This window comes from Podarcis cretensis (assembly GCF_951804945.1).
Source record: "Podarcis cretensis genome assembly, chromosome: 13".
Classification (NCBI taxonomy): domain Eukaryota; kingdom Metazoa; phylum Chordata; class Lepidosauria; order Squamata; family Lacertidae; genus Podarcis; species Podarcis cretensis.
Window position 1 is genome coordinate 42,171,158 of NC_137182.1, and position 18,711 is coordinate 42,189,868.

The following is an 18,711-nucleotide window of genomic DNA, read 5'->3' on the forward strand; positions in this document are numbered from 1 at the left end:
TTTGGCTGTGCAGTTGTGTCATGAGCCTTTAGGGCGGAGCTTTTCAACTTTTTTGAGTCCATGGCTCCCTTGACCCACTACATTCATTCTTTCTTTTCCATTTTTTAAAATTGATTTTCCAAAAATTTTAAACAAACAAACAAACAAACAAACAAACATCTTAACTGTACTTAATCCAATCTTCATAACATTGTTAGGTGACTTCCTCTAATCCCTCTGGCTGAGTTTCAGTATATATCTTTGTAACACTTTTTTCAAAACCAAATTTCTCATCAAATTAACTTAATCACTTAACATCGTTCTTTCTTTTCATTTAACTTTAAACATTTATTCTCTAACATCACATATTTAAATCCTAAGCCTATCTGATATTTGCAAATTTTTCCAATTAAGTTATCTTAACATATAGTCTTTAAATTTCATCCATTCCTTCTGGTACTCCTCCTCCTTCTGGTCGCGGACTCTTCCAGTCAGGTTGGCTAGCTCCAAAAAGTCCATCATTTTCATCTGCCATTCCTCCACTGTTGGGACTTCTTGTGTTTTCCAATTCTTAGCTAACAAAATTCTAGCTGCAGTTGTGGCATACAAAAACAATCGACCCACTGCATTCTTTCTGCGGCACCCCTGTGGGGCTCAGGAGCCCAGTTATGCCACCCCTTGCCTGCAGAGTGGGCAGCCTCTCACCCTTTTTTGAACACCCTTCCTTGTGGAGTGTTCCCTCAGCCTCCTCTCTCCTCGGGAGTCCTCTGGGCAGCCGCAGCTGCTGCCCCTGGTCTCTGAGCTGTCCCCCTTGCCCCAAGGAGAGGTGCCTCCTCACACAGCCCCACAAGGGGATGTGAGACAACCCCTGGCCAACCCCAGAGGTACCATTCGCCTGGGGAGCTTGTAGCCAGGGCTGCTGCATCAAACAGTCGCACAAGCCTTTGGTAGGCAGAGACATGAGAGGGCATCAGGAGGGAGGAAAGAGGGATAGAGGCCAGTGTTGCTTGTAGCACCCCAATCATCATTCAAGGCATCCCAGGGCCATGGCACACTGGTTGAAAACCACTGCTTTAGGGAATTAAGAAACAACAACAAAAGCTGTTCCAAAGCTTCAGTGGGGCAAGAACGGTAGATTTTCTTGACTGTGGTAAGTAAATAAATTCTAGGCTTCCTATGAGCTCAAAGCTTCCATCCGCGGAGGATGACGTTGCTTCCATTTTTCCAGTCGGCATTTGTTGGGAGTGGCTAATTCTACTGAGTTGGGTCATTCAGTCACTCCCACTGCAGAGGCTCAATCAGTAATGCAGGTCTTCTCCAGACTATTGCTTTTAAAGCAGCAAACTGCTCTAAACAGTCCTGGCTTTCCCTCAAAGTGTCCTGGGGACTGTCATTTAAGAGTGCTGTAGGTTGGTAGGAGATTTCCTGTTGCCCTCGCAGAGCTATAATTCGCAGAGTGGTTTCACAGTCCATCCCTCATCCCAGGGGAGGTGACATCTTGTGTCCCCTGAAAGACAAGCAAGATTCATAGATTTCGTGGGTTCAAGGCCACTTCATCCTATGCCTGAAGGGAAATCTTAAACTAGTAGACACTGTAAGAGAGAAAATGGTAAGGTGGGAGTTGAAAATACAGCCAGTGATAATCAGTTTACATGCATGATTAAAAAACCCCCACACCTATAGCCTTGAGATGATTTGTTGAGATGATTATAGTCACACCTGGCAGTGAGGCAGGGAACCATTAGGAAGAAACAGTCATGGATAGCACAGCTATTCTGTCATTGGAACCAGGCAGAGGGCCTTCTGGTAGTGGCACTCGCCCTGAGGAATGCCCTCCCACCAGATGTCAAAGAAATAAACAACTATCTGACTTTTAGAGGACATCTCAAGGCAGCCCTGTTTAGGGAAGCTTTTAGTATTTGATGAATTATTGTATTTTAATATTCTGTTGGGAGCCACCCAGAGTGGCTGGGGAAACCCAGTGAGATGGGCGGGGTATAAATTATTATTATTATTATTATTATTATTATTATCATCATTATTAAACACATAGGCAGTTCAGTTGGGGAAGCAGGATGGCAGGATTTGGTGCCTCCCAGACCACCGGGGCTTTCCCTGCCCTGCTTCCCCGAGTGGCTCTGCATAGTCCCTGGAAAAACTACCAACACCTGCCGGACCGGCAGAAGTCCAACCGGTGAGGTTTCCCCCCACTACTGCACCGCCAAGCATTGGAACTCCGCCTATGGACTTAGGAGCGGCTTTTCTTTCCCACGCAGAAAACAAAGGTCCCCGTGTCGCTCCCAAAATCCGCAGCAAACAGAGCGACGCCTTTTCTGACTGCTGCCAATGCATCTGCTTCCAGGTGCGAGGAGAGCTTTGGCTCCGCCCCCGCCATTGTGGTTCTCCCCCCCCCCCAATCTCTCACCTCTCAGTGGTTCCCTCTCTCTCTCTGCCGCTCTGCGATTGGCTCATTGGAGCGAGCGAGTCGGGATTTTTCTTTTTTTCTTGGGACTTAGATCTTCGCCGGCTGAGGCCACGCCCTCCCGTGTTCTGATTGGCCGAGGCGGGTTCGGAGCGGTGACATCCGGGCACTCTGGGGGAGGCGAGGTAAGAAGGAGGGGTCGGCGGCCAGGGCGAGGGAGTGGCGGACCGGAGAGGGAACCGCCCAAGTCTGCCGGAGGGCTGCTGCGCCTCCCCTTGCATTCTGGCAGGTGAGCAAGCACCTTTCATTGCCCCCCTCCCTTCTTCCCGCCCCCCCTCCATTAAGAAGCACGGCGAAGGGGTTCAGGGTTCAGCTTTTCCCAGTGCAAGATCCCTTCCTGCCTTTGCAATGCTTCTTTCTCCCCATGAGAAGTATAAATAATAAAATTACTACTACTATTATTCTCCTCCTCCTCCTCCTTTCCTCCGCCCGGTACGCCTCCTCTTTCCGCCCCCCGAGGACCAAAAGCCTCGAAATTAAGATCTCCCCTTCTCTCCGCCCTCCCCTCCACCCACTGCATGGCGGAAGGCAGCCCCTCCTTTTCTATTCCATAATATTCCCTATTCTTCCTTAGTGACATCTCCAACCCCAACTCTCCCCACCGCCCGCTTCTGATGGATCCTTATCGCAGCTGGTTTGTAGGGAGATAGGGAGGGGGTAGCCCTTTTCTCTTCTATCCCATAATAGCCTCCATTCCCATTTACTTTCCGGTGGGGGTGGTTGTGATGGGCTAAGATGCTCTCTTTGGCATCTTTCCCTTTCCCTCATTCGCAGCATTCCACCACATGTCAGGTGGGGGGCATAATGTCTTTGCTCTGACCATCCTATAATGTCTCCCTTCCTCGCTTATCTCAGACCCAGCTGGCATTTCCCCCCCAGCCCCCCCCCAATCGTTTTTCTCTGTCCCATGAAATTAAAAAGAATGGCAGCTGCCATTGTTTGTTTGCCTTCCACGCACCATTTCCTGCTTTCTGTCCTTCCCACCTGCCTCCCCCTCAATATCCTAGGTGACGATGGGGAACTTCCACAGACCTGTGTGTTGATCTCCTTTTGCTTTGTGCAAGCAGCTAAGGATGATTATTCAGTGGGATAGTGTGTGTCTAATGTGGGGCTCCAGGTTTTCTGAAATAAGGAATAAATCCCATTCAGGGATAAGATATTTGTTACTCCTTTCATCCTCTAATCCCATTTTTTTTTTGCTCTTGATTTGCAAATCACTGTACTGTTGGCCTATCTTAATATATTTTGCCTAGGTGACAGCTATAGCAATTAAAGTCAACTACCCGGAGGTGGGGAAATAAACCACACTGAGTAACTGATATCTCTAAGTAACCTTGGCACATGCCAATATATTTGAGATCTAGTTCTTCTTTCTGTTCATCAAGGACCCTGAGTTGGAGAACTATAAAACAGTTAAATGCTGATTAAAACGTTTGGAACACATAACGTGAACAGCATATTTTAAAAAACAATGCCTCTCAGTATCACTAACACGCTCTGTCTAGGACTGCTTTTTAGGCTGGTCTGGAAACTGTAACTGATATAAAACACAGCCACTTCATTACTTACTGGGAAATATTATTACTGTACATATTATATCATGCTTAAAGGAGTTATACTGGCTGCCCCCAAGCTACTGGGTCATGTTTGATATTTTGGTATGGACCTAGAAAGCCCTAAATATCTTGGGACCAGGATACCTTTCTCCCTGTTTTCCTACACCAGGAGTGAGGAACTGGATTAAGCCATGATAAGTGAGTGGAGGTACCCTCTGTCAAACTTCAAAGGGGTTGTGGTAACATCCGATTGTTGTGTCCTTACCTGCTGCACACCTGAAATTACTTACGTCGTCAAATGTGTGATAGGAGGGTGTGGGTGGGTGGATGGGTGGGAATGGCCTTGGGACCAAATTGTGACCCATTCCGGGCCTAACTAGGCTTGTGGGCTGGAGCTTCCCCACCTCTGCCCCACGTGATCATTATGATCAACTGATGAGTCCCTCCTGGTTGCATCACTGCCATGGAAGTAGCAGAAGGACTTTTCCTGTGGTGATTCCTGCACTGTGGGACTACCATTCCCTTGACAAACGCACACATTAGTCATCTTCAGGTGTCTTTTTAAAAACACAGATCTGTTTCTGTCTATCAAATTTATTTATCAAAGTGATATCATGCCCATCTTCCTGAAGGACCCCAGGACTGCCAATGTCTGCTTTAAATGTTTTTAATGTCTGCGGACGTTGCTGGTACTGCACCATTTTAACTGTGCCCTAGTCTTACAATTTCACACACACACACACGAACATCCCGCTGCCCCATATTCTAATGTTTTTATACCCATTTGGACATTGCTGGCCTGCAGAATTAATGAGGCAGGCCGTATAGCAGTATTTTTAATAAATGAATGTTACTCAGTAAACAAATAATGCTCACTCTAAAAGCAATACTTTCACTGTGTGTCAAAAGCTGTGCAATGAAGGAGCTGAATGAGATTCTTCCTGGAAACTGCGTGCCAACACCTCAAAGCTGCCCAGAGTGGCTGGGGCAACCCAGTCAAATGGGTGGGACACAAATAATACTATATTATTATTATTATTATTATTATTATTATTATTATTTTAACTGTCTGCTGTATCTCATGCGGTGGAGAAGTGGGGATGGTAGATGGTGCCCCTTGCTAAGAAGAGCGGTGCTCCTTCCTTAAACACGTTTGGCCTTTTCTGACAGGAGCTCACAGACCATGGCGGAGCCACCGATCGAAGATGATGGCGAGGAAGCGGCTCGGGCCCAAGCCAAGTCGGAGCCGGCTCATCAGGCCACGGTGGCAGCCAAGAACCTGGCCATCTTGAAGGCGCGCTCCTTCGACGTCACCTTTGAGGTGGGGGATGAATATGAGGTCATCGAGACGATTGGCACCGGCGCTTACGGCGTAGTGAGCTCGGCACGCCGCAAGGACACAGGTAAGGGAGGGAGGAAAGCGCCAGCGCTGGATGGAAGCTGAGAGGATGCCGTTGTTTGGTATCTAACTGTGTGCAAAGATGGGGCCCCTGCAAATGGATGGATGCGAATAAGTCTCTCCACAAGGGCTATTTTCTTCCTCCACTGTTGGAGGCAATTTGCCTATGAATACCAGTTCCTGGGAATCCCAAGTGGAAAGATTGCTCTTGTGCTCAGGTTCTGGTTCTCTAGACACTGGTTGTCCACTGTCTGACTGGGGTAAAGGCCGGATTGCATCCCCCAGCTGACTATTGAGGCTTTGGGGCCTTCTCCTGATTGGCTGCTCTGCGCTGTGATGCCCCAGGGATTTCTTTTTTCTCCGGCTCGACTCATTGGAGCCTGGCTGGGAATAAAAACAGAATTTGGGGGTGGTGGTGACGCACCCATTGATGTTAAAAACTGAACTGTAACTGTACCGTTCGTGATCATATGCCACGCATCGCTTTCCTCTTGGTATGTTATCAATTCGGTAAATTGCATAGCTGTATCCTGTCGCGTGGCGCTGTGGGTTAAACCACAGAGCCTAGGGCTTGCCGATCAGAAGGTCAGCGGTTCGAATCCCCGCGACAGGGTGAACTCCCGTTGCTCGGTCCCTGCTCCTGCCAACCTAGCAGTTTGAAAGCACGTCAAAGTGCAAGTCGATAAATAGGTAGGTAAACGGCGGGAAGGTAAACGGCATTTCCGTGCGCTGCTCTGGTTCACCAGAAGTGGCTTAGTCATGCTGGCCACATGACCCGGAAGCTGTACGCCGGCTCCCTCGGCCAGTAAAGCGAGATGAGCACCGCAACCCCAGAGTCAGCCACGACTGGACCTAATGGTCAGGGGTCCCTTTACCTTTACCTTTATCCTGTCGTGTGGCATCAGACTAGGACCTGGGGGAGAGCAGGGTTCAAATCCCCACTCAGCCATGAAGCTCACTGGGTGACCTTGGGCCAGTCTCTGCCTCTCAGCCTGACCTACCTTACAGGGCTGTTGTGAGGATTAAATGAGGAGGGGGGAGCACCATGTACACCACCTTGAGCCACTTTTGCGAGGGAATGCGGGATAGAAATACAATAAATAAATATTTCTTCATTTATGATTGTGACAGCTTACCATGTTTAAACTAATTTTTCTTTATTTTTTCTGTAATCCGTTATTAAAAATGATTTTTTAAAAATTGAAAAATCAAAGGATTCCCTCCCTAAAAAAAGAGAGCAGTTCTCAATTCTTCACATGCCATATGTGAACGAGACAATCGCATGTCAAAGTATACTGGGCTGCCCCTTCACATCTAATTTGGCTCCGGGTGTGAAGCAGATGGGGCTGGTTTTAAACCTTAGTGGGAGACATCAGGTGCATTGAGCCTAGCCTAGCTTTCCTTACAGGGTTGTTGCGAGGGGGGAAAATACCATAACGCACTCCAGGGGAAGGAGGGAAAGACCAGGTGAGTGACCTGTCCGGATGCATGAGCTGTATCCCTTTCTGATTTAACGCTTTGAACCTGTTTCCCTTGCTCTTCCCTTGCCAGGCCAGCAAGTGGCGATCAAGAAAATCCCCAACGCTTTCGACGTGGTGATGAATGCCAAACGCACTTTGCGTGAACTGAAGATCCTCAAACATTTCAAGCATGACAACATCATCGCCATCAAGGACATCCTTAAGCCCTCTGTGCCTTATGCGGAATTCAAATCTGTGTAAGTGCTATTCTTTCTCAGTTTCCTCCCAGTATCCTCATTACTATGTACTAGGCTGGAATGGCAAAATCAACTGCCAAATAAAGAGGGCATAATGATGAAGTGTTTAAGGAAGAATGGAGACCACTGATCTATCAAATTATCACCATAATACTAATAATAATAAAATTTAATAATAATAATAATAATAATAATAATAATAATAATTTATACGCTGCCCTCCCCAGCCAGAGCTGGGCTCAGGGCAGCTAACACCAGTAAAATTACAATAAAATCATAATAGGAAAAAGAAGTCGCTTGCAGGATTTGAAATATAAGCAGTAGATTATTGAAAGATTTAATGGTAGCGGGATTTAGACAATACAAATAGATGTGCTACAAAACAGCTAATAAAAAGGAATAAAAAACAAACATCGGGGAAGAAGGGGCGGGAAGTCAAGAAGAAACTTTGTATGCTTAAAAAAATGTATATGTTGATAAACGCTTTGAAATGTTTTTGGAGACCATAAAAATGATATGAAAAGGAATTCTGGATATAATGGAAGAGGTAAAGGATTTGGATTATCATAAAAGATGTGGGAAGAAAGGATTAATAATAGGACCACAAGGGGAGTACGTAAGTCCAGGAGATTCTTTGGAATCTTGTTTTTATGATTTACGTTTGATATATCTCTGTAAAATTTTAATTTGAAAAACCAAATAAATAAATTTTATATTAAAAAAAATGATATGAAAAGAGAGAGCGTGTGTGTGTGTGTGTGAGAGAGAGAGAGACAGAGTCTGGCCCAAAGGCCCCCAGTGAATATTGTGGTGGAACAATATTCAGTTTCTCTCCTTGACTGACCATGCTTGCTCTTCCCTTGGCCAGGTACGTTGTGCTGGACTTGATGGAGAGCGACCTGCACCAGATCATCCACTCCTCTCAGCCCCTCACCTTGGAGCACGTGCGCTACTTCCTCTACCAGCTCCTCCGGGGCCTCAAGTACATCCACTCGGCCAACGTCATCCACCGGGACCTGAAGCCCAGCAACCTCCTGATCAACGAGAACTGCGAGCTCAAGATCGGCGACTTCGGCATGGCCCGCGGCCTCTGCACCAAGCCTGACGAGTACAAGTACTTCATGACTGAGTACGTGGCCACGCGCTGGTACCGGGCCCCGGAGCTGATGCTCTCCCTCCACGAGTACACCGAAGCCATCGACATGTGGTCAGTCGGGTGCATCTTCGCCGAGATGCTGGGGCGGAAACAGCTGTTCCCGGGGAAGAACTACATCCACCAGCTGCAGCTGATCATCACGGTCCTGGGGACCCCTCCGGCCAAAGTGATCCACTCCATCGGGGCCGACCGCGTGCGCGCCTACGTCCAGAGCCTGCCGTCGCGCCAGCCGGTGCCTTGGGAGAGCCTCTACCAGAACGCCGACCGCAAGGCCTTGGCCTTGCTCTCCAAGATGCTGCGCTTCGACCCCCGCGAGCGGATCTCCGTGGTGGAGGCGCTGAACTACCCCTTCCTGGCCAAGTACCACGATCCGGACGATGAGCCCGACTGCGTCCCGGCTTTCGACTTCGACTTCGACAAGCGGGTGCTCACCAAGGAGCAGATCAAGGAGGCCATTGTGGCCGAGATCAACGACTTCCACGAGCGCCGGGAGGGCATTCGGCGGCAGATCAGCTTCAAGCCGGCCCTGAAGCAGGCGGTCGTCGGCGGAGGCGGCCAGGCATTGCTCCTCTGCTGCCGTGACGTCGACATGCCCAGTGCCGGCTCGCCTCGGGCTGGAGACGGAGACTATGCCATGGCGTCTCCCGGGCCCTACTTGCTGACGGAGACGATTGACCTCACCTCTCCGCCAGTGCCGTCGGCCGTTGTGCAGCCGGAGGTGAAGACCGAAGAGGGCACTCCGGCCGCTGTTCCACCTAAGCGGGAAGGCGCTATCTCGGACGACACCAAGGCTGCCCTCCGTGCAGCCATTTTGTCATCGACTCTCCGGCACAAGGCCAGAGGTAAGGGTTTGGAGCAAAGGAAGCCGACGTATATCGAGCCACGCCATTGGTCCATCTAGGTCAAGATTAGCTCCACTGATTGGCAGCGTCTCTGCGGGGTTTCTGACAGGACATTTGTAGTCCTTCTTGGAGATGCTGGGAATTGAACCTGGGACCCTTCTTAATGCAAGGCTTACTTTGGTGCTACGGTCATTTCCCAAGGGTTTCAAGGAAGCAGTTTGGTGCAAGGTAGCAGTGAGAGGAGATAATAATTATTTATTATTTATACCTGCCTGGTTTCTCCAGTCACTCTGGGCGGCTCCCAGCAGATTAAAAACAGAATAAAACATCAAACATTAAAAACTTCCCAATACAGGGCTGTCTTCAGGTGTCTTCTGAAAGTCAGATAGTTGTTTATTTTCTTGACTTCTGAAGGGAGGGCATTCCACAGGGCAGGTGCCAATACTGAGAAGGCCCTCTGCCTGGTTCAGTGTAACCTTGCTTCTTGCCAGAAGGCCCTCTGAGCTGGACCTCAGTGTCTGGGCTGAACGATGGGGGTGGAGACTCTCCTTCAGGTATACTAGGCCGAGGCTGTTTAGGGCTTTAACGGTCAGCACCAACAGTTTGAATTGTGCTCGGAAACGTACTGGGAGCCAATGTAGGTCTTTCAGGACCAGTGTTATGTTGTCTCAGCAGCCACTCCAGTCACCAGTCTAGCTGCCGCATTCCGGATTAGTTGTAGTTTCCGGGTCGCCTGCAAAGGTAGCCCTCAATGGACTGGAGGATTTCGGCACTCTAATTGGGGCTGAAGGAACTTGTAGTCCAACAAACTACACATTCCCCATCCCAGATCTTCACATTTGGGGGAAATGTTCCCCTATGAGAGCGGAATCTTTCCACTTGTTCTGGGAGGCAGAGAAAAGAAGAGGCTGATGGGCAGCAGGACCCTCTAAGCCACTTTCCCCCTGCTTAACACTCTCCAGATGTTGTGGACTGCAGCTCCTGTCATGAAGGGAAGGGTAGGCTAGGTGATCTGGGATATTTCCAAAGGTGTGCCCTGTGTGAAGTGATTCCTGCAGAGCTGGACTATTGGTGGAATTCACAAATTTAGTGATTTTCCACAAGCATAAGCTTCCTAGCATGGAAAGTTAACTCAGGTGGTTACGGTGCGGTGCTGATAATGCCAAGGTTGTGGGTTCGATTCCCATTCAGGCCACCTGTATATTCTTGCATTGCAGGGGATTGGACTAGATGACCCTTGGGGTTCCCTTCCAAATCTGGAATTCTATGATACACAGGTTGTCAAGAGCTGCCCAAGGTCCCAGCTCACAAAGGACCAACGCCAGTTCCTTGTTATATACAAAAGTCTTCATTGAAGTTCAGTTTCGATTTCAAAGCCGCGGCGCGCAGCTCTACGTCTCAAACTCTAGACCGCTGAAGCTCCGTCTGAATCTCCTCCCCCCAGACACCAGTTTAAGACTCTAGCCTTGCTCCACCTCTTCCTTTGCTCTTTCCTCCTTTGGGTCCGCCTGTCTGCTGGGGTCTTGCCCTTTCTAGACTCTTCTGACGCTGAGTCCCCTGAGTCTTCCCCCTGCCTCCGGCGGGCTTTAGGACCTGGTTCCTAATCCGGGTTTTCTGCTGCCCCGCGCGCCTGTACATTCGAACTTGGCGCGCGCGCCCAGCCGGCAACCTTTCTCCTGACCGTTATACTGCTCCTGTCACTGCTTCCCCCTTCTGGGGGGCTAGCTGGACCTGACTTCCCCTCCGTTCCCTCACTCTCCGATAGAGGCGTGGTCAGCCCAGACTCATCTTCTCTCGTGCTGGCGGAGATGCTGGCCCTGATACATGGGACTCTTCCCCCCCACTATGCTCTGGTGGGGGAACTGGTCCTGATCTCCCGCTGCTGCTTTGGGAGTCCCCGCTTCCCCCTTGCTTCTGGTGCGTCCCCCCTGGGACCCCCCTTGCCCTGGCCGTCGGCGCCCCCCTCTGGGAATCTTCTGATTCGCTGGAGAAGCTCATGGAATCTCTCGTGCCACTGTCATACTCCCCTACGCTGCCCTCAGATTCTTCCCCTTCGCTCTCCATTTCCTTTCTCCCCTGTGCCTCTGCTCCTGAGCCCCTGACACAGGTGAAACTGAATCGCTGACCATAATGCAGGGCAACAGTAAATGCTGGGTGTTTATCCACTTCCCGCAATCTCTCCCTTTCTTCCGCAGATACGCCCTCTGCGGTGCCAGAGACACCTGATATCCGCAGACCAGTCACGGCAAAGGAGCGCCAGCGCGAGCGCGAGGAGAAGCGTAAGCGGCGCCAGGAGCGAGCCAAGGAGCGTGAGAAGCAGAAGAAGGAGAAGGAGCGGGAGCGGAAGGGAATGCTGACCGAGAATGACCGGAACCTTCTGGAAAGGTGGACCAAGATGGTGGACCGGAACCAGAACAAGCCGCTCCAGAACGGGTCCGCCGTCCCGCTTCAGGCGAACACAGCCGCCCACATCCTGCCTCAGGCCCCTCCTGCCAACCCCTTGCCGCCTCAGCCGCCCCCTGCCAGCCACATCCCCACGACCCCTTCCGGCGGCGCGCCTGCCGATTTCCTCGCCTTCCCGGACAAGAGGGTGCATGGCTTGTGTGGGCCCAAGCTGACTCTCGTGCCTGTGGGGGCAGAGCTGGCCCCCGTCCAGGGCTCCGGCGCCAACGTGGTCCATTTCTTCCCAGCGCAGCCGGCCCCCTTCTTGGTCACTGCCCCGGCGTGTCCAAAACCCGCCCCCCCCAAACCGGAGTGCCTCCTCGGCGTCAAATACACCTCTGGGCAGATCTTCCAGGGCCCTTACGGCGTGGCAGCCCTCAACGCCTGGAGCGGCGTCTCCCAGGCACCTGAAAACTGGGCCGTGGCCGGGCAGCTGCCGGTGACTCAGCCGGAGGTGGCGCCCCCTAGAGGTACTCTTCCGGAACAAGCTGTGAGCTACGGACCCAGGGCCGGCACGGAGCAGCCCCTGTTTCTGGCAGAGGTGGGGGGCAAGCCTGAGCTGCCACCGCAGGGTTTGGTTGGGGACGAAGCCGGGGGACCCGCCCAGCCCCACATGGCCCCGGGACTGCCGTCAGAGCCTCCGGATATCAACGTGGTGACACAGCAGTTGTCTAAATCCCAGGTGATGCCTTTTTTCTGTATTGCTAGTTGCTCTCTAGAGAAATGGGGGGGGGTACCCTTTTCGTTTTTGGTGCTTGGAGAAGCTGGGGGTCACTTGGCAACGAGGTCGTGGCCACCTAACTTTTTTCCAGGCAGCCCCTCAAGAGCTCATTTGATCCATGCCGGTCGCCCTCTCACTGCTTCACTAACTAAATTCTCTCTTTCTCTCTCTTGTTTATTACTTTTTTATTATTAAATTTTCCGTGTTACAATTTAGAACATTTATTTAAACAACCTTAAAACACCAATGACTTCCTTTCATCTCTTTCCATGGTTCATTTTGCATAGCATAAATCCCTGCGTATTTTATATAAACTAAACCATTCAGAATTCCATTATTGCTTCCATCAAAACTTGTTAACACTGTTGAATTTATCTTAATGCTGCCAACATTTTGCACTAACTACCGTATTTTTTGGTCTATAAGACTCACTTTTTCCCTCCTAAAAAGTAAGGGAAAATGTGTGTGTGTCTTATGGGGCGAATGCAGGCTGCACAGCTATCCCAGAAGCCAGAACAGCAAGAGGGATTGCTGCTTTCACTGCGCAGCGATCCCTCTTGCTGTTGTGGCTTCTGAGATTCAGAATATTTTTTTTCTTGTTTTCCTCTTCCAAAAACTAGGTGCGTCTTGTGGTCTGGTGCGTCTTATAGAGCGAAAAATATGGTAAATTCTCTGTAGCCTAGATCCTTAGAACACTGGTGTTGACTAAATTAATTGTGTTTAGTATTAATAGTGTTTAATCGCCTTAGCCAACTTTCCCTGTTTCAATGGATCTTAAGTACAACTAAATTATCTGAATTTGGACCCTGGTTTGTATGGTTGTTTTTATGCATTCTGTGTTTTTTATATTGTAGTTTTTTGTTGTGAACTGCCCTGAGATTTACAGATGTAGGGCCGTATACACATGTGATAAAAATAAAATAAAAATATTGTTGGCTCTATGTAGCCTGGCAGAGGGGACTGTGGATGGTTTTCAGCTAAAGTTTACTCAGAGCAGACCCATTTGAAATTAGTGGACTTGACTTAGTCATGCTAGTCTTTAATTTCAGTGGGTGTACTCTGCGTAAAAATTAATATTGACTACTACTGTGTATGTTGTCCATTGATCTCTGCTGGTTCCTGATGACGACCTGTGATGAGCTGATCTCTGCACAAGGAATGAATCCACTGTTTTCTTGATTCCAGGTGGAAGACCTCTTGCCCCCCGTTTTCTCTGGCACCCCAAAAGGCAGTGGAGCTGGCTATGGGGTTGGATTTGACCTGGAAGAATTTCTGAACCAATCTTTCGACATGGTTGGGGAGAACAGAGAGAGGTAAGAGTTGCTTGCCTGGGCTTGTAAGTGGAACAGAGTTATGTGCCATTTGCTCACAGATGTTCACTAGCGTGCTTACGACCTATTCCCTCAAGACCGTGGAGCTGTGGGGGTGTGGCCACAGATTGGTCGGCTACCATTGGCTTAGCTGCTCTGACATCACTGAGGGCCAGGCAGCTGAGAGCTAAAGCGAAGGGACCTTTAGCTTTGGAATTCTATGATCAGTGGATAACTCTGTGGTTTAAATTAAAGCTTAGAAGTCTTGTCATTTGTGAGCTCTGGAATGACACATTATGAGTCACTTCAGACTTTTTTCCTAGCTACAGACAGACAGTGCTTATTGCTTACACATTTCAGCACTCTGGACTTCCTCTGCAGATAGAAATGTCTGCTCTCAGCATCCCCTTCTCTGACCAAAATCAGTGCAACTTGCCTCATTTGGATTTGTAGGATAGTAACCCAGAAGTGTCTCCGGACAGCGCTGGCCCCTGGCCTCTTAAGTGAGATGGGCGCACAACCCCAGAGTCTGTCAAGACTGGCCCGTACGGGCAGGGGTACCTTTACCTTTACCTTTAACATGAAATATAGGGACGCAGGTGGCGCTGTGGGTTAAAGCCTCAGCGCCTAGGGCTTGCCGATCGAAAGGTCGGCGGTTCGAATCCCCGCGGCGGGGTGCGCTCCCGCTGCTCGGTCCCAGCGCCTGCCAACCTAGCAGTTCGAAAGCACCTCCGGGTGCAAGTAGATAAATAGGGACCGCTTACCAGCGGGAAGGTAAACGGCGTTTCCGTGTGCAGCTCTGGCTCGCCAGAGCAGCGATGTCACGCTGGCCACGTGACCCGGAAGTGTCTCCGGACAGCGCTGGCCCCTGGCCTCTTAAGTGAGATGGGCGCACAACCCCAGAGTCTGTCAAGACTGGCCCGTACGGGCAGGGGTACCTTTACCTTTACCTAACATGAAATATATGGATTTCCCCCAGTATCCTGCCCCTGTGTTCTTTCCTTGCCAGCAGTTAACAAAGTGTGACTTCTCTAGAGGAAGAAAAGAATTGTGTTTGCTCTCTAGAGCCTTCCTGTTGATGGGATTCCCCTCCTGCAAAAGCTAGTACAGGCCCTGGGATTTGCCCTGTATCTTCAGCTGTGAAGACAGATTCGTTCTGCTTCTCTGCAGTCTCCTCCTCCCCTCTCAGCCCCAACCCCTATGGCCCAGTGATCAGGGATGATGGGAGCTTTAGTCAAATGACACCTGCAGGACTGCAAATTCCCTTTCCCTCACATATAGAAATTGCAAACTTTTAAAGAGGCAATCAAAGGAAAAGGGATGGTGCCCTGACTATTCAGGTGCTCCAAATTGGTGGGCCCCAAGCTTTTTACTCCACGGACCACCTGAAAATTGCTGAGGGTCCTGGTGGACCTCTTAACAATTTTCCTGCCGGTTGTAGCAATTGCAATGCACCACGCTAGTTAGTGTATGATTTTTTTTTAATTGTATATTTTTTTAATTGTATATTTAAATGCAGATCAAAGTTTGGGAAGCCCTGATCTTAATTTAGTCTCTGGGTGTTTTTGGACTACAGATCCCATTGTCCTTTACCAGTGGTCAGGGGCAATGGGAGTTGTAGTCCAGTGACATTTTTTTTGCAGGCGCAAGGTTGAAGAACATTGTCCTAGAGCATGATCTCCCAGACATGGGTCTCCAGCTGTTTTTGGACTCCCTGACCACTGGTCTTTCCAGTTAGGGATGGAGACCCAGGTTTGAGAAACCCTGTCCTACAGCATCTGCCAAGTGCCAAAAAGGACTGTGCTCTAGGCACCCCAAAGAGGGCACTACACTGCACGGGGCTAGACTGTTTTGTATCCCCTCCTTCCTGCATGAAGAGCTCTCAGCATTATGCAAAATGGTACACTTTTGGTCAGCTGCCTTGTCTTGTCCTTCGCCCATTGTCTTGTCCTTCACCTGTTTCCCTCTTTCCTCCTCCTGCCTTAGTCAAGGTGACTCTGCCCCGCTCTCGGCCTCCCTCCTCGCCGACTGGCTGGAAGTCCATCGCATGAACCCCGCCGACATGGAATCCCTCCAGCAGGAACTGCAGCTGGGCTCTCCCATGATCCTCTCTGACATTCCAGACCTGCAGGACGCCTGAAAAAGTTGCCTCTCCCTTCCGCTGTCTTCCTCCTGTTTCGTTTCGGCTGGGTGCGATAAAGTCTGAGCCCCGCTTGGGTCTTCTTCACGGCCTTCTTGGCGACTCTGGCTGGGAACGTCACCGCAGTGCCTGCCTTTTTCCTTCCTTCCTTTTTTTTCAAAGCACCAGCTGGGTTGAACTGGTGTTTGGACTTTCTACAAAAAAGGTCTGAGGGTGGCCCAGGCAACACCCCTGTCCCTCCTGTTCGGGTGTGTTGCAGGACGCAAGAATGAAAGCTGTTCAGGTAACAACCTCAGCCGACAACACTAAAAGGTGGATCCATTACCTGTTGTCTTACCTGTTGTCCATTACCTGCTGAGAGAATGCCTTCCTGACCCCTCACTGTGTTTTCCTTTTGCCTCATGGCCTGAGAACCGGACACCTCTCTCCTCACACTGTTTGAGGGGCGAGCATTCATGTAAACGCGTTTTCTTTTTTCCACGTTTACTGATGACGGGCGAGAAACACGAGTGCCAAATGCGTAGCCATAGCACGCTTTGCCTTTTATAAAAAGTGTTGAAAGTGCTGGATCGTATGAGAGGATCGCCCTGTTGTGGGGAAAGGGGGGTGGGAATAAGGAGGTAAGATGGGCCTTATTGGATCAGCCTAGCATCCTGTTCTCACAGCGGCCAATCAGACGCCTACAGGAAGCCCGCAAGAACAACACAAGCGTAACAGCGATTCTCAGCATTTGAGGGCATGTTGCCTCTTGCAGCAGAGGAATAAGCTAGCCAGCCCATGTGGTTGGCAGTCACTGACAGCCTTACCTTCCACGAATTATTGCCTCATCCTCTTTGAAAGCCATCTAAGTTGGTGGCAGCCGCCTTACAGAAGGAGCTGCCTTAATATTGACAAGGGGGCTTGTCTAGCTTGGCGCTGTGCATTCTGACCTTGGGATACATCTCCCAAGATCTTGGGGGGAATTTTGCAGGGTTCCTTTTAACTGGAAATGGCAGGGATTGAACCCTGAACCGCCCTCAGCAGACATGCAGAAATTATGGGCCCTTCTGGTGTTGCTGGACTACAGCTCCCATCGTCTCTGGCCTTTGGCTGACAGGGAGTTGCAATTCCCTGCCATTCCTCCACTTTGGGACCTGTTTCCTTGCTCTGTCTAAAATGCCTGCCTTCCTGCAAGCATAACCCATCAAGTGAAGGTGTGTCTTGGGAGCCAGTGTGGTGTAGTGGTTAAGAGCAGTAGACTCGTAATCTGGTGAACTGGGTTCGCTTCCCCGCTCCTCCACATGTAGCTATTGGGTGACCATGGGCTAGTCACACTAGTCTCTCAGCCTCACTCACCTCACAGAGGGTTTGTTGTGGGGGAGGAAGGGAAAAGGAGATTGTTAGCCGCTTTGAGACTCCTTAGGGTAGTGATAACGCGGGATATCAAATCCAAACTCCTCCTCTTCTGCGGCTGCCACGTAGAAGATGGCTCAGGACAGCCCCCTACGGTGCCCACCTATTGAGCATCGGTCCCTTTAGCCCAGTATTGTCCACACTGACTGGCAGCGGCTGTCCAGGGTTTCAAGTGAAATGGTGGTCCCCAGCTGGATTTGAAATCAGATCTGAACCTGGGACCTTCTGCATGCACAACTGAGCTAATGGGAGTTCCTGCACCCTCCGCTAACTTGCCTGACCAGCTGCTCTTGACTTGTGTGTGAGTCTCATAGGGTTTCACGTGGCTTCCATTTGGCTGCAACAGGCAGGCCTAGTCACCAAGAAGGCCTCTGAAGCTGCCATCTTGCCAGCCCACCAGCCGTTTCTTCCCGTGAGACCTTGGCGCCAAATTCGCTATGGAGGAGCCAGACTTTCCCCTTCCTCAGGAGCCGCTCTGCCATGTTGAGAGTCTCCAGTCCCGGAGGATGCATTGTGGCCGAGAACGTAGGGTGGTGATGGTCCTGTTTTCACCAAGACGAGGGTGCCCCAGATTTCCAGGAGTGCCTTAGCCAGCCGTCTTCCCTTGTGTGCAGCAGGCCTTGAGGCCTCGTTTACGTAAGCTGAGCTCTAGAAGATGTTACTTGTTTTCAACACGCCTGTCTAGATGAGAATTCTACATTTGGGGTGGCGGTGGCAGAGATCTCTCTTCTGCCCCCCACCCAATGGAACCGTGAAGATTGCATAGCAAAGGTGACCTTCCCTCTTGGTTCATTGTGGCCCACTAGGAAAACTCTGTAGCCCAGGACTGCATTGGAACATTAAACTGGGGCCTTGTTTACTTGAACTGAGATTATTTTGGGTTCAGCTGTTCCTGCAGCATCAAGAGTAACTAATGATGTCCTTCCTTCCTTCCTTCCTTCCTTCCTTCCTTCCTTCCTTCCTTCCTTCCTTTCTTTCTTTCTTTCTTTCTTTGTCTGTCTAGGGTAACCTCGCCCCCAGTTGCATTTTCCTACAAAGGGGGGAGGGTTGGGATTTTGGCCAGATCGCAGGGTTGATTTTCGGATACTTTCTGTGCTTGGTTAGCTGGGTGGAGATAAAGAACGCACCTCTGAAGATTCAGAGGTCAGAGTTGAAATGGATTCTTGTGTGTGTCTGTTGTGTGTACATTGTCTTTAGTCCGAGTCTTGAGTGCTGCTGGCTGTGTGTGGTGGATTTTCTCCAAAGCGATGTTGCCATCTCATGATGATTTTTGTCATTAAACTTTCTATTAAAATTGTGATTTATAAAAAATCGGAGTGGTGCGGTATTTGTATTGTGTCTTTCCTTGTTGCCTGTAGGATTACTAGCGTGTAAGAAGGGCCCTGTTGGATGAGGCCAGTGGCTGATCTCGTTCACCTTCCTCGAATCGTAGATTTGCAAGGGACCCTGAGGAGCATCTAGTCCAACCCCCTGCAATATGCAGCTGCCCCATGCGGGGATCAACCCTGCAACCTTGTCATTATCAGCACCATGCTCTAAGTCCAGGCATGTCCAAAGTCTGTTTTGGGGGGCGTA

The 18,711-nt window shown here is 50.0% G+C and overlaps 1 protein-coding gene across 1 annotated transcript; it reads left to right on the plus strand.

Moving 5' to 3' along the window:
- Positions 1 to 2,567: 2,567 nt before the first annotated feature.
- MAPK7 (mitogen-activated protein kinase 7) lies at positions 2,568 to 18,447 on the plus strand. The gene is made up of 7 exons (XM_079950258.1): positions 2,568 to 2,690; positions 5,188 to 5,420; positions 6,968 to 7,133; positions 8,002 to 9,131; positions 11,327 to 12,255; positions 13,480 to 13,607; positions 15,591 to 18,447. Exons 2-7 carry the CDS (start codon positions 5,201 to 5,203, stop codon positions 15,742 to 15,744), a joined length of 2,727 nt encoding a protein of 908 aa, XP_079806384.1. The 5' UTR covers positions 2,568 to 2,690; positions 5,188 to 5,200; the 3' UTR covers positions 15,745 to 18,447.
- Positions 18,448 to 18,711: the final 264 nt, after the last annotated feature.

Bases quoted from the DNA above. Each gene is read 5' to 3' on its own strand.
- MAPK7 (XM_079950258.1), top strand. From the start codon at position 5,201: ATGGCGGAGCCACCGATCGAAGATGATGGCGAGGAAGCGGCTCGGGCC. The intron at 7,134-8,001 runs GTAAGTGCTATT...TCCCTTGGCCAG, and splicing joins TATGCGGAATTCAAATCTGT to GTACGTTGTGCTGGACTTGA. The intron at 13,608-15,590 runs GTAAGAGTTGCT...CTCCTGCCTTAG, and splicing joins GTTGGGGAGAACAGAGAGAG to TCAAGGTGACTCTGCCCCGC.